We start from the raw sequence: 13897 nt of genomic DNA on the forward strand, positions 1-13897 counted from the left end.
CGTTGCAGAACCATTTAGGATATACAACTTTCTACAGCCTCTTCTAATTTCTTTAATATAAGAGTGACATCGTTATTCCTGCTAATAAATAATAAAATACACAGAAATGTCATACGCGATTGGTGCTGCAGTCCTCCACTTCATCCTGAAGGGACATGAGCTGGAAGGTGGAAGGTTTTTGTTTTATGACAGCAGCAGCACCAGCTTGAGAGCAGCAAGTCAAATGAATTAAAGATATATGTATGTTCTGCTCAATGAATGAATGAATGAATTTGACTGTCAAGATGGAGGATTATACACACAAGCTCACCAGGAGGTGATCAGACTTTTACAACAAAGTAACAAACTTTGTTCTAAAGACCACAAATACCTGTGAATGTTCTCATTCATCGGGGACATTGTATTCTCAGAGCATTGATTTGATCGCAACTGGACTGTTCAGGTTGTCTTAGAAGACGTTTTGCCTGTAGTCTTATGTAGTCTTATGTAGTCTTGACGACTTTGAGCATAAACCGCGAGTGAGGGAGCATGTTCAAACCGCGATGTAGCAAAGGACGACCGTATTTGTTATTCTCTTAAATGGCAACCGCTATTGACATAAAAAAACAAGTCAGTGCTTCACCAGCCATGAACCTTAACTGCGAGTAGCTTAAATGAATGTCTTGCAGGAGGCATTCAGAACGAAATGTGTACAAACAAGCAGCTACTTTGTTAAAGACAGAACAAGGGAATAGAGGCGCCTGCTTGTGTGTTTACAACACACACACAAAAACCCAAAATGTGGGCTGAGAGGACCCAGCACATTCAACAATGTCATCCAGTACTATGCCTGCATTATGTAAAATGTGGGCAAGCAACTGCTTCAGTGTTATGCATCATATTCAACACAATGAGTCATGGGATTCCTTTGTGTAATGGCCACGAGCAGCAACAGTTCAAACTAATACACTGAGAATATCCATTATAACATACTCAACCATTCAAATAGGTTCGAATGTTAAAATCTTTCCGCGAAAGCATTTGGCAAGCATGCAGTGTATTGCAGTGGACGTGTTCTGCATGCATATAAACAAGGCAGCGCAGAATGTGACATGGAATCAGTTCACATGGTATCATGGGAGCAACCCGCATCAATGAGCAATTTAAACATGTGTGATATGAACACAGACAACCAAGAACATCATTTAAAGGCAGCAGATGATACAGTCTTCGTCCTCATGATTTGTGCAGAGTTATATAATTCTGCAGTGTTGTGACTGATGCCTCAGCACTTCAGGCCCACGACGATATGGTCCCTTTTCAATCCCCGGCAGATTTCCTTATCGATGCGTCTTTTATAGCTAATTGGATCGCAATTTAATGTTGTTCCGTGTCAAACTGGGGTTGCGTAACTGCTTCCATAGCCAGAATTTAAAGGAGTGACGGTTGTGAGTCACGACTGACTCATATTAGTTTTGATGTAATCACGGCACATCTCCTCAACACAAACATTGCAAATCATCAGCAACACTTTATTTGTTGTATCCACAAAGCCACAAGGCGACAGATCACTCACACATAGTTTGATAGAGTAGTATAAAGCACCACAAACGTCCTCCTTATTATTTCACTCTATCACAGCTAGAAGTCTGAAGTCAACCTTCCAATTCACGTCTCTTCAGTTGAACTCTCTTCAAGGCAAAATCATCCGATCCTTTTCAAACTGACAACATAGTGTCACATTTCGAAAGGTCTCTGACACACTACAGCCATGCGGCTTAATTCCAAGCTCAAATTTGCAGATTTATTGCTACAATTACAGTAATCCCTCGTTTGTCCCGGTTAATTAGTTAAGTGATAAGTACATTTCCACAAAGCAGGATTCCTTATTTATAAAGGGAATATTTTCAGAGTTAGAGCATAGAAAAACTGTGCATGACCTTCTAAATATGTTTTTTAACATTATTAGAGCCCTCTAGACATGAAATTAAAAAAAAAAACCCTTTTGGTGTTCTTGATGTCTAAGTTCAGCTTTAACTTGGCGTAGCTTGTGTGGGGAATTATTGTGACTCACGGCGTTCAAGTCTGGTGCTTGCGTGTCTCGCCAAACCTTACAGTAATATTACTGACACCTACTGGCCAGTGTAGAATACTACATATCATCACAACGTCTTTGAATGCGTCAATGTCTTATTTTGGTGTTTTAGTTCATTCTGCCATTTTTTGCTTGGAAAAAAAAAACATACAAAATGTGCATATTAGGTTATACTCAACCACAAAATAGCACGAGTTATATATTGCTGAAAAAACTTGCTAGAGCGAAGCCGCAAAATTCAAAGCACAAAGTGATGAGTGATTACTGTCCTTTTTAGTCTTCTTGTAATTCAAAGACATTGGGTCTCATTCACGAAACGTTCTTACGCACAAATGTGTTCTTAAAGCCTTCTTACGAAGATTTTTGGCATTCACGAAACGTGTTCTTAACTCACAGTTCTTAGATCTAAGAACAAATTCTACGAACGCTCAGGAGGACTCTTACGCACAAGCAAAGCTTGCACTTTCAATGCGCAATCGCCCTCATGATGGATTTTGCAACCTGATCCCAAAAAATGTAGTGCAAATAAAATATCCCAACAATTATTTATCATCAAAACAACTAAAATATACTCCATGGATAAATATATATTCAAATCCCAATTCATCAAAAAAAAAAAAAGTAGCTGGCTGGACGTGCGCTGTGCAGAGAGAGAATGTAAAGGGACCATTAGATTTATTTGCTGAAAGCCACCAATATTTGATGTCCGCTTCAGGCTTCAGGCTTCCCTCTCTGTTCTTGCAGGTGTGCAGGATCATCAGAATACCATCGTAATGAAACGTGGTGTGTCTATTGCACACGTAGCACCCCCACATAACGACATGCGCCCCCAGCCACGTCTTGAGCCAGAGCACGGGGCTGCTGTATTAATTAGGCAGCGTCTAATCAAATGTAACCACCAAAAAAATAAATTGTCACACACAAACTATGTATTTTGACTTTATTTTTCCATCATGATTGTGTAAATATTTTCTAGAGTTTCCGAAATGGTTTGGTTTCTGATTGATGGCCCGCCTCCCATTTCCTCCAGATCCCTCCGGTGCAGGCCAATCTTTTTTTTAGTCTATTTTAAGTCAAAACACTTCTTTTTAACGTCTGCGGTGGTGCGTTTCTCCGTGGAAACGGCATTTATGTTTCCTGCAATGGTGCTCCATGCCGACTCTTTTTGGATGGCCTGATGACCGGTGGATACCGGTGGATACACAAAATAAGGTGGTCTTGTGTTCGCTCACTCCTTGTAAAAGCACCTCTATTTCAGTAGAATTGAAGTTTTTATTTCGTTTGTTGTCCAGCTGCTCCCCAGTCTTGCCCTTGCGCGTTGCCATCTCCGCCTCCAGCTGCCCGTTGCGCACGGCACATTTTTTACCTTATATAGGAAATAATAGGCGGTGACCTATGCAAATTAGGGCTCACATGCACGGGCATCGCAGTTGGCATTCATCAACCTAAGAACACCGGTGCAAACGATTATCCCTACTTAAGAACGTGTCGTGAATGCGGCGCAGTTTCCAACCCGCGCCTTCTTAAGTACACTTCTTAAGAAGACTTTTAAGAAGATGTTCGTGAATGAGGCCCATTGTTATTTTCAAGCAGGAATCTTATATATGAATTATATATTATTATTATTATATATTAATTATATTAAATTTTATATATATATATATATATATATATATATATATTATATTCATCCTATTTTGAATTTTATGGGCCTGGTCGCTGGTCTTTTACATGTCTACACTTGCATTTGCACTTGCACTTGAAAAGCATTTGCCTATGCTTTTCATTTCTCTGTCTGTGTAGAATGACACCACATTGCTTACTTTGTTTAATATTGTTTCAAAATACTAACAGGCTCCAAAATAAGTGAATAATGGCGTTTAATAGCCATTTCTTTCAAAAAATGAATAACCGCGTGGACTGAGTGGGTAAAATGAAATACACAAATAAAAAAATCAACTTGTCTTTTTGTCTATTTTGCCAGTTTGAAGCTGACAGAGTCCCATGTAATTGAATGAGTGAGGACAATTTTACTCACATTATGTTGCTGTCCCACAGTGCGCAGTGAGGGTTCAGTGTTCCCTGGAAGACATGAAAATATGCGGAATGTTTACCAAACAAAAAGTCATTCAAGGGAGCTCCAATTAATCATCATTATCATCAACGCCGCCATTGTAATTAACCTACGACACAATGTGTTTGTCCTTCAACACATCTTGTCATAATGTCATTTAGGGCTCCTTGAGAGATTGACTAGAGGACTCTTAGATAAACACACACTTTTGTGATGCTTGAAAACTCACAATTTATCACTTAGAGGTATAAAAGGAAAGTGTCATAAAGCGGAATGTTGGCTTAATTCTACGAGTGTGTAATTATTGGGGTTCGCCGTGCTTGCAAATAAGCCATTGAGCTCATTGAGCCACCATTGTGTGTTGTGTGTTGAGCTGTGATGCCCCACAGACATTATGAAATGCAACATTACACAGACTGACACGGAGCGTGAGTCACTTTTTACATTGGCCAGGTGAGCAAGTTCAATCTCCAGGTGGGTCTGGATGGCCTTCGGCTCCGGCCTGACAGTTACAGCGATGACCTTGGAATTCACAACTGTGTGATTCCTGAAACACACAAAGAAAATGACAAAAAGAGTAAATGTCATTGTTTGAATCATTCTTCTGTCTGCAACACTTTCTACTACAAAGTGACTGCACAGCGTTTCCTAACAGGACACCTTCACCTGTGCAGTCTAATAAAAAGACAATACAAAAGCTCTGTATCACAAACATTGCCTTACAAAGACGACGAGAAAGGCATGGTTGTAGACGACTACAATATACAGTATATATGCAATATATTTGTGATGTGATCTTTTTTCCATTGTCGCTGACAAAAATAACTAAAACACAATATATATATCACTTTTAGATTTTCTCATGCACCTGGAACACCTGGTTTCAGTGTTTCGTGGTTACGTATGCGTAAACTGAATTTTGGTCCATGAACAAGACAATCCCTGGAGAACTACGGCGCAGGGCGCCACGGAAGAATACGCTATGGGCCCGATCTACTAAGATCCCAAATAAAGAACACAAAATTGCGTGAGCAGACCAAAAAATTGCACATAATATTACTGGATGTGTTATGCGTGATCTACTATGATTGCCCCATTTCGTGACTGGCTCCAAATCAACCTTTACAGTATAGCAGCTCAAAGATGGCATCGCTGGATAGACAAATATGTTGACGAGCATACAAAAGTCTGTCATTGTACCTGCCTCCTTCTTGTTACAATGACCAGCTGTGTGTAACGCCGTGCCAGTTTGCACCTGCTTTCCAAACGTGCTAAAGAGATGCCAAAACACCGACCGTGCACTGGTTTCAGCTTTGATAAATCGCATTGCCGGTGTAAAATCTGACACGTCCCCCTCCCAATATTTGTGCATTTTGGTAATCTGCATATATTCTGCATATTCATCAAGGCAAACAGGCAAAATGGACTGCGAGTGCTATTTTGCGCCTCTGACGGGTTTGCGCCAAGACGGGTTTCAAAGGCACACTTTGAAAACCGCTTTTTCACCCAAGTGCAGATCGCACCAGGCGCAAAATTACGGTAGGCTTTCATTTCCATCCATCCATCCATTTTCTATAGCGCTTCTCCTCTTTAGGGTCGCCGGGGTATGCTGGAGCCTATCCCAGCTGACTTTGGGCGACAGGCGGGGTACACCCTGGACTGGTCGCCATCCAACCACAGGGCACATATAGACAAACAACCATTCACACTCACATTCATACCTATGGACAATTTAGAGTCGCCAATTAACCTAACATGCATGTTTTTGGATTGTTTGTTTTGTCACGTTTTTTAGGCTTTCATTTCTGGAAACATATTTCAATAATCTTAATAACAAATAATACATTATCTTATTCATTTTCACACAAATAAATACTGTTGCTTGCTAATAATATATACCACAATATGTCAAACAAACTAAAATGATTATTATGGAGAAACTGCAGAGAAAAAGCACTATCCTAGGCAGGCTTGACGGAGGCAAACTGGCAGAACACATCTGAAGGGGCAAACACTAAGGCAAGTGGAATGCTAACGGTAGCAATATAATTGTCCCCAAATAGCGTAAGATGATCTTAAATACCGTGCAGGCAACTTTACAGCAGAAAGCATTTGGGGAGCGTCACTTATTTGTTTCAAGTGGGCGATGCACACTCTGAGATTTATTGAGATATTGAAGCATCTATCAGGGTGGGGTTCCACTAGCTGTACCGGTGGATGAAAGCACAATTGAATTTGAATTGCTTATCATTAGTGTGTTAAAAAACACTGATTTACCAACTCTGTAATCACCAAATAGCAATAGTAGAACTCAAGTACTGTTATATACTTTATATGCTCAAAACATGTGTTGTGCATACAAAAACAACTGGCAATAAATAAAATTCCCATTTTGATGGGATACAATGATTATTTTTCTGCATTCATTAAGGCTGTCAGTCTCTTTGGTGTCAAATTGCACCAAGCAAATTGGATTGCATTGAATTGTGTGGGCGTAGCCAATGTTGTGGCTAGTGAGTGTGTCAAAACACTCCTATTTGGTTTCTTGTGCTTCGTGAAAAGCTTTAAAGGATTTAAGGTTCAATGCAAATAATGCATGTCTTGACAGACCTACTGCAGAATGTTTTTTTTTTTTCTGGTTGGGAACTGTCACTTGATGACAGAAGTGGATAAGAAGTGCATAAGAGCAAAGCATTGCCAGCAATGTACATAAGTCTTCTAAGTCTACAAAGTTTTAGAGCTGACAGAAGGTTCTCTTCTGTTCTCTTGAAAAAGGAGCACTTTCCAACACATGGAGAAAGTGTCAGCTTCACAAAGGAAGGCTGTCCTTCCAGAACCAGTGGAGCTGAGAATATTTTTGTCAGACCTTTTATATGGTTTGAGTCACTTTTTGGGACGTACTGCAAAATGGATATCCATTGACTTCATTGTTACGCTCCTCGGCTCGCTGTCAGGAGTGCGCTGGAAAGACGGTATTTAAAGGGAAGAAACTTATCTTCGGCTTCTTTTTTGGAACGTCACAAGCTTGACATTTGTTAAAGGGAAAACCCACAAGTCTGACACCTCCTCTTGATCCGCTTACCCTGCTGAGAGGGTTCAGTGTCACATTAGGACCTTGCCTATAAGCACAGTGCACACACACCGATGCCAGCTGCTCCACCTGTGAACGGCGGCCTGCACACGGCAATGACTGCTCTTGTGGCGTTGGTCCAAGGGACGTATTGACATCAGGTGTTTGTTTGGGATACTGCCTTTCTAGGCGCATGACATAATTAATTAGCTGCATTTTTTCATGCTATAATGGCTCTTTATCTGACTTAAATTAGAAGCAACGTGTTATGAACTGATGCAAGAAGCAGCGTATGAACCCTTTGGTTGCATGTACAGCAACACGGTGTTCTCACAAGAATTTGGAAGGATTTCATGCAAAATGTCAGTGTGTCTGCGCAAACTCCCACAGTGCTCTAAACAAATACGGTCCCCGTGGAGGACTTGCCGCAATGAAAGTGGTATATTTTGCCACACAGCTGCTATGATTGTGATCCATTCTAAAGATTTTGTGGTTAATAGATTGAGGGATAAGCTAAAGCTTTTCCAAGCAATACCCACAAAACATCAAAAAGTTTACTTTTTGCATGAATTCCACGAAATCGTCATGAGAACAGGCTGATACTGCATTTTATGATCTTTCTTTCTTTGAATCAATGTCTCTGAGGAGTCCCAGGGACAAAAAAGTCAGGAATATATTGTTGCATAGGGTTGATCTACAAGCCTGGAAGGGAAAACAGACAACTCTGCAGGTTCCGAATGATGAAAATGTTGTGTAGGTTGTATTTTTTTGTCAGGAGGGCAGGAAATACAGCCAAACTGCACGTGCTCTTACTTTGGTGAAGGGAGCATAAGTCCAAGGGTCTTGTAAAGAACTGTTCCCAAAATGAAGACAGGCGATCCTTCCATGTCTAATGGGGGGAAAAAAAAGTGAGGTTAGTCAAAAGTATTACTGTTAAAGGGGATGCACCAGGTCATCGTATGCGATCCACTTCAGTTAAGATTGTTGTAAGCTTTACAGCAACATGTCTGTGTGGAATTGCATTGTGAATGATTCAATGATGTGGAATAATTTGCACTAAAAGTCACTACAACACATGGCAACATGCTGCTCACGAGGCGGGAAAAAAATCATTATGCGGTGCTGTTGCCTTGTTATTGTTTATTATTACAGTATAATCATTATTTACCATTTACTTTGTTAAATGTGTAGTTTTTATTGCAAGAAAAGGGCCAAACAATAAATGCCATTGTACACTAGCATAGCACAATAATAATAACAGTCATTCAGTCAATGAGATTTCTCACAACTTCTTTACTCATCGATAAAGATTAAAAAACTGAAAGAACCAAAGCAGCAAAGATTCAGATTGCAGGTTATTCAACATGCGATCGTCAACTTATGCAGTTAAGGTCCATCACAGCAATTAACCTAAAAGTCAGTGTAGTGATATACAGTAGTGAGCCAATTAGAAGACAATAGGAATTGCTGAGTCGGTTGGAAACAGTGACTGAACAAGCACGACGAGGCAAACTGGCCAAGCGCCATACGGCAGATCGAGAATATGATGTTTCATATCTTGCGTGCAGTCACTAAGCGTTGTCACTAAGCAACTGTTGGAGCATTAAACTGCAACTCTCATGCTGCTGGAGGTTTTTCATTGAAAAAAAAGGAAAGCCACAGTGTGACAAATCAGATGAAATGCTTATCGCTATTAGGAGGTTGTGTCTCTTGAGTTATGGATAAGCTCTTTGAAATACTGGGGGACAAACCTGCAGTTTGGGACACAAAGAGGGCCTTGGGGATGACCACCTTATCCTCAGAGTTCCGGGCCCAGTCCACCATGCCTTTACGGCCCTTCATGGGGAAGTTGATGTCCGTCATCACTGACACGGCTGGAAGCCTCTGGATGCTGGCCACTACACAAATAGCATAATCAGTGTGAATCATGAAGGATTACTTAATTTGCCAATCATAATTTTAATGTATTTAATTCCATATGCGATGAGACCTAAGCAACCCCGAGAAGGAAACTTTATCTTCACCATCTAATATACCTAAAAGCCTGTCTGAATATAAGAAACTGAACATACATTCAATAAAAAAATAAAACAAGCCTATTGGAGCAGGATAGACTACTATACATATTTGGACAAATAGGCTTTAATTGCACTTCCCACCTGTAGGGGGAACCCTGGAGCAAAACAAGTTCTTACTGTTGCTTTAATACTGTACATTCCCAACAGAAAGTATATGATCCGAGCTACAACTGGCACCTGACAACGAGTCGACAGGTAATCTCCTTAATCGCACTTTCCTTTTCTCACCTCCCCGCTGAGGCGCCACAAAGGACCTGTCGGTGCACTACGGCAACGACAGGGAAAATTCTACGGATCAAGCAAACGGGCCTCGGCATTACAAGCGGGGGATAAAGCTGGCCCGCTCCTCACCTGCTATCACAGCCCGCCCCAGTCAGGTGCTGCTTCACAAAGGGGAATGTGAGGCTAATCCCTATTGATGCAAAAGCTCCATTGTTCGTCGCGCTTTGCCAACAATACCATTTGGATCCTGGCAAGACTCCACGCTCGGATGAAGACTGTGACAGTGAAGGCGTGTCTGTGTGTTCGGGATGATCCAGGGAGAGGCCATGAAATCACATTGCAGCAACATGCACAAAAGGCATCTGGCTCACAGCGCCAGATGCTGGGTGCAGCAGGGGTATGGGTGCCTTTTCAGTCTGGGGGTACAGCATGAAAAGCTGAGAAGCTGCCTTTCAGAGTGCGGAGTAATTCTGCATGTAAACGGGGCTTTACATCTGCCTGATGGGGCTCGGCAACATAAATAAAGCGACACTTTAGAATTGTGATGCAATTCAGTGGGGTAATTATGGCTCTGCTCATCATGTCTGAATGCTGCAATGATGCACTCAGCAATAAGTAAATTGCAACATATTAGCACAAAAGTTTTGGTTTACTTTCACCCTAAGGAACATTGGTTTCATAATTTACGTGAATGACTTGAATGTTTCGCATGAGAGAACCAGGGCAAAAATATCCTTCAAAATCTCCCATCGTGTCCAAAGTACCACTTTGTCCACCGAGTGCTCATGCGGAAAGAGGACAAGCTGCTGGAGTCGGAAGCCCGAGCAATCAGTGGGCCTCATTCAACAATGTGTTTGAATGTTCTTGTTCTCTGACAAAACTTCTTCAGATTCACGAAGAGCTCTTGTGAGCGCAAAATAGTTTGGACTTTCATGACCGTGTAAGTTGCAACGCCAGAAAATGAGTCGTGAATACCGCCGTCGAATTAGCTCATGCTGTTGAATGAAGCACCCATAAAACACTTAACGGAAAGGACTAATGTGGCCACCGTGAAATGCTAAACGCACGTGCCTGTGTTCACTTGGGAAATAATTCATCCATGTCTCAATAATAGTTGTGGCAGACTGATGTCAATTGAAAATTAACATAATAAAGTGTAAGGAATGAGGAGTGTTTCAAGGAGAATCTTGACAATAAAGGTGTTTTTCCTCTGTGATTGTTGCATGCAAGGTGAGTAAATACTATTTCAGTTTAATTCAATACAAAATACCTTACAACAGCAGTGCTTGCATAACATAATGACCACGGTGTTGGTTTAAATTGCTATTTCCAGTATCTCCAGTTTATTACCATATATGGTCGTGGCACTGGAAGTACTTCCTGCCTCCCAGCATGTTTTGATAGACTGCTTTATAAATAGTTAATATTGCATGTTTAATGTTATTGAAATTGTTTGTCATTCCACGTACTATCGGTAGTTGCCCTGCGTGTATTTACTTATCTGTTGGTGTTAAGAGTGCTGTGTAGTGTTCATCGCTTTTATCTTCATCTGACAGCATGACTATGGGTAATGTTCTGTGAAGCTATCCCACTTTGTTCCCTTGTAACAACTGTACAACTAACAAATGTATTTAGAAAGTTCTAAATAGGGTTTCTATGCTCTGACTATGAATTTATTCCATTTATAAATAAGGAATCCCACTTCGCTGAAATTCACTTGTCACGGTTTGGTCTGGAACCAACAAACTGTGATAAACGAGGGACGACTATATAGACTTTCATCCTGGGTTCTTTTGTCAATATTCCTCGTTGGTGTTGGAGTCCAGTGCTATAATCTAATATATTTCTCTATTTTTAATACCATTTGAAACCCTTTAAATTGTGTGATTATTGACTACTTCTCTAATAGGAATGCGGTCCCAAAAACCAGGAAGAAAACCTAAAGAGAAAAAGTAGCTTTTACACTACTAAGTTATATCCAAGTTTATTTTCTATAGAGTTGTCTCTTGAGAAGATATAATCAAATGATTGCAAACATGTGATGGGTTGTACTCACCTCTGTGAGATAGTGTAAAGTTAAAAGCTGAGGGAGGTACAAATAGGAGACTTGTGACTTAGCTCGCTGCGAAGGTGTCCGTTTAAACATTTAAAAACTATAAACATCCTATGTGTTACTCTGTGCTGCTTGCACTTGTTACAACAGCATCACAAAGACCACATGTGGAATATAAACACTGATGATAATAATAATAATAATGGAAAGTGCTTCACAATGAAGTGAAGCGATTATTCATTCACTCCTCAGTCACACAAAGGTGGTGGTAATCTACATCTGTATTTACAGCTGCCCTGCGGTATTCTGACGGAAACGTGGCTGCCAATTCGCACCCACGGCCTCTCCGACCACCACCAAACATTCATTCACATTCATACACCCGTGCGGGCAGCAGGCACGGTAGGTAAAGTGTCTTGCACGGGGACACAACGACAGTGACAGTGACAAACTAGTGTTGAACAATTCATTCAAAAAAATCAATTAAACTATAACTCTCATTACGTTTGTTTTTTCGATTGGCATTCGCGACAATGTGTACGTCTACACTGTTGCATCGTAAGAGTTTATCCACTGGAACACAATGAGATGGAGTTGAGGAGGAAACAGTTTCCAGCACTCCAGTTACGAAGCACTAATGTGTGTTCTTTTGTTGCCTTGTTGCAGCTCACCGTCTCAAATGCGGCATTCTCCAAATTCAGTGCCAGTGTGTCTTTAGAAGGATTTTAAAGCTGCAAACGTAACATCAGATAGTTTCCTGATACTACCCTGAGTTCTCAAACTTTTTTTCACAGACCACATACTGTACATGTTAAAGGCTGACCTAAACTCAAGAAGTATAGTGCAAAAAAGAGCAAAATAAAGTTCTCACAAGTGTACAAATGCACATCCTTCTTTTCCACTATTTAATTTGCTTCTCACATTTTTTTCATAAGTGCATGTTGCAGGATGTGTTCATTGCTACGCTATTCTTGCGGGCCTCCAATCCATCATTATGGAAATCATGCAGCGTAAAGAGCCTCTGAGTGTCGAGTGTTTGCTATAAGTGGGTCAAACGTTGGCCACTGTAAAGAATACAAGGAAGAAAATGTGACTCCTCTGGAGGAATTGCCTACCAGCACAGCTGTTCGTGCTCACATTCATTTGCATGAATAAATCAAGAGCGCTGTTCTATTATTCCATTCCCAGCGAGGCGGCATCCATGGCTGAGTGAGAAATGAAATGCCACAGAGACGCGCGATCATCCGAGAGCCCGTGCGACACACAAGCTAAAAGAACCCACGAGAACATTAGCAAGTAGAAATATTGTTCCAAGACTCATATCAGGAGACTTGGTGTCTCAAAAAAGGGGCGTTTTAATCTCTTCTACGACCAACGGTGCATTGAAAATGGTTTTCGAGCTCATTACAGCTACAATGAATAACTTGTAATTTCACGACAGCTCGATAACGTTCCGTCAGACACACCCACCATATTTTCACACATCTCAAATAATCATGTTATCATTGCTGGAAACACAGGGCAACACGCAGCGTACTCATCCAATTACATTAATTGCATTGCAGCATTGATGTTTATCAGCGACCTCAATATACTATTAGAATTTGGAGAAGGCAATGTCTAAATAAATAAGGCACAATCTATTTTATTTTAGTGGTCCATTCAGTGCTAATGTTACCCAACGTAATTACAAATGCATCGTCAGGGACGACCACAATGTATCCCACGGGGCATCGACTGTTTTCTTTTTGCGCAAGTAGATAAAAGCAATTAAAGTGTATACAACTTGCTCCAAATTACTTTTTTTGAAACCAAAAGCTTTAAGAACGCCACCGCATACAATACACTAATACAATACAATAGTGGTTTAAAAGAACAGATTGTACAAAAAAAAAAAAATCTATATTTTTCACAATTATGAATTAAACTTCAAAAAACTTGTCGTAAATTTCTTTTGTACAAATAAAAAAAAATGGCGTTCATGGCTTTTGGTATTCACGTACATGTCCAGGGTGCATGCACACACACAACCAACAACGTACTTTCATGTTGCTGTTGTGATGGCAATACAGTAATCCCTTGCCGCTTTGTGTTTCCTATTTTGCGGCATCGCTCTGTCATGGTTTTTCAAAAATATATTCATTAATAACTCACGCTGTTTTGTAGTTGAATAAGGCCTATTAGAAGTAAAAAAATTTACATAATATAAGCGCATTTTACATATTTTTGGTATCAGTTAAACATTTTCAAGTATAAAAATGGCTAAATGAACTGGAATACAAATATAAGGCATTCAGAAGGCGAATCCTTTGCACATGCATGACTT

The 13897-nt window shown here is 40.5% G+C and overlaps 1 protein-coding gene across 9 annotated transcripts in view; it reads right to left on the bottom strand.

Annotated features, from left to right (window-relative positions):
* adgrb3 (adhesion G protein-coupled receptor B3) overlaps positions 1-13897 on the bottom strand; it is a 174395-nt gene that overhangs the window by 45603 nt on the left and 114895 nt on the right. For all 9 annotated transcript variants that reach the window (XM_054798032.1, XM_054798035.1, XM_054798034.1 and 6 more), the window contains 4 exons: positions 8970-9116; positions 8032-8107; positions 4593-4695; positions 4113-4156 (listed from right to left, as the gene is read on the bottom strand). In XM_054798032.1, coding sequence (XP_054654007.1) covers positions 4113-4156; positions 4593-4695; positions 8032-8107; positions 8970-9116 — 370 coding nt within the window. The remainder of the gene's footprint in view (positions 1-4112; positions 4157-4592; positions 4696-8031; positions 8108-8969; positions 9117-13897) is intronic.

The sequence above is a fragment of the Dunckerocampus dactyliophorus genome, chromosome 14 (genome assembly GCF_027744805.1).
Source record: "Dunckerocampus dactyliophorus isolate RoL2022-P2 chromosome 14, RoL_Ddac_1.1, whole genome shotgun sequence".
Lineage (NCBI taxonomy): Eukaryota > Metazoa > Chordata > Actinopteri > Syngnathiformes > Syngnathidae > Dunckerocampus > Dunckerocampus dactyliophorus.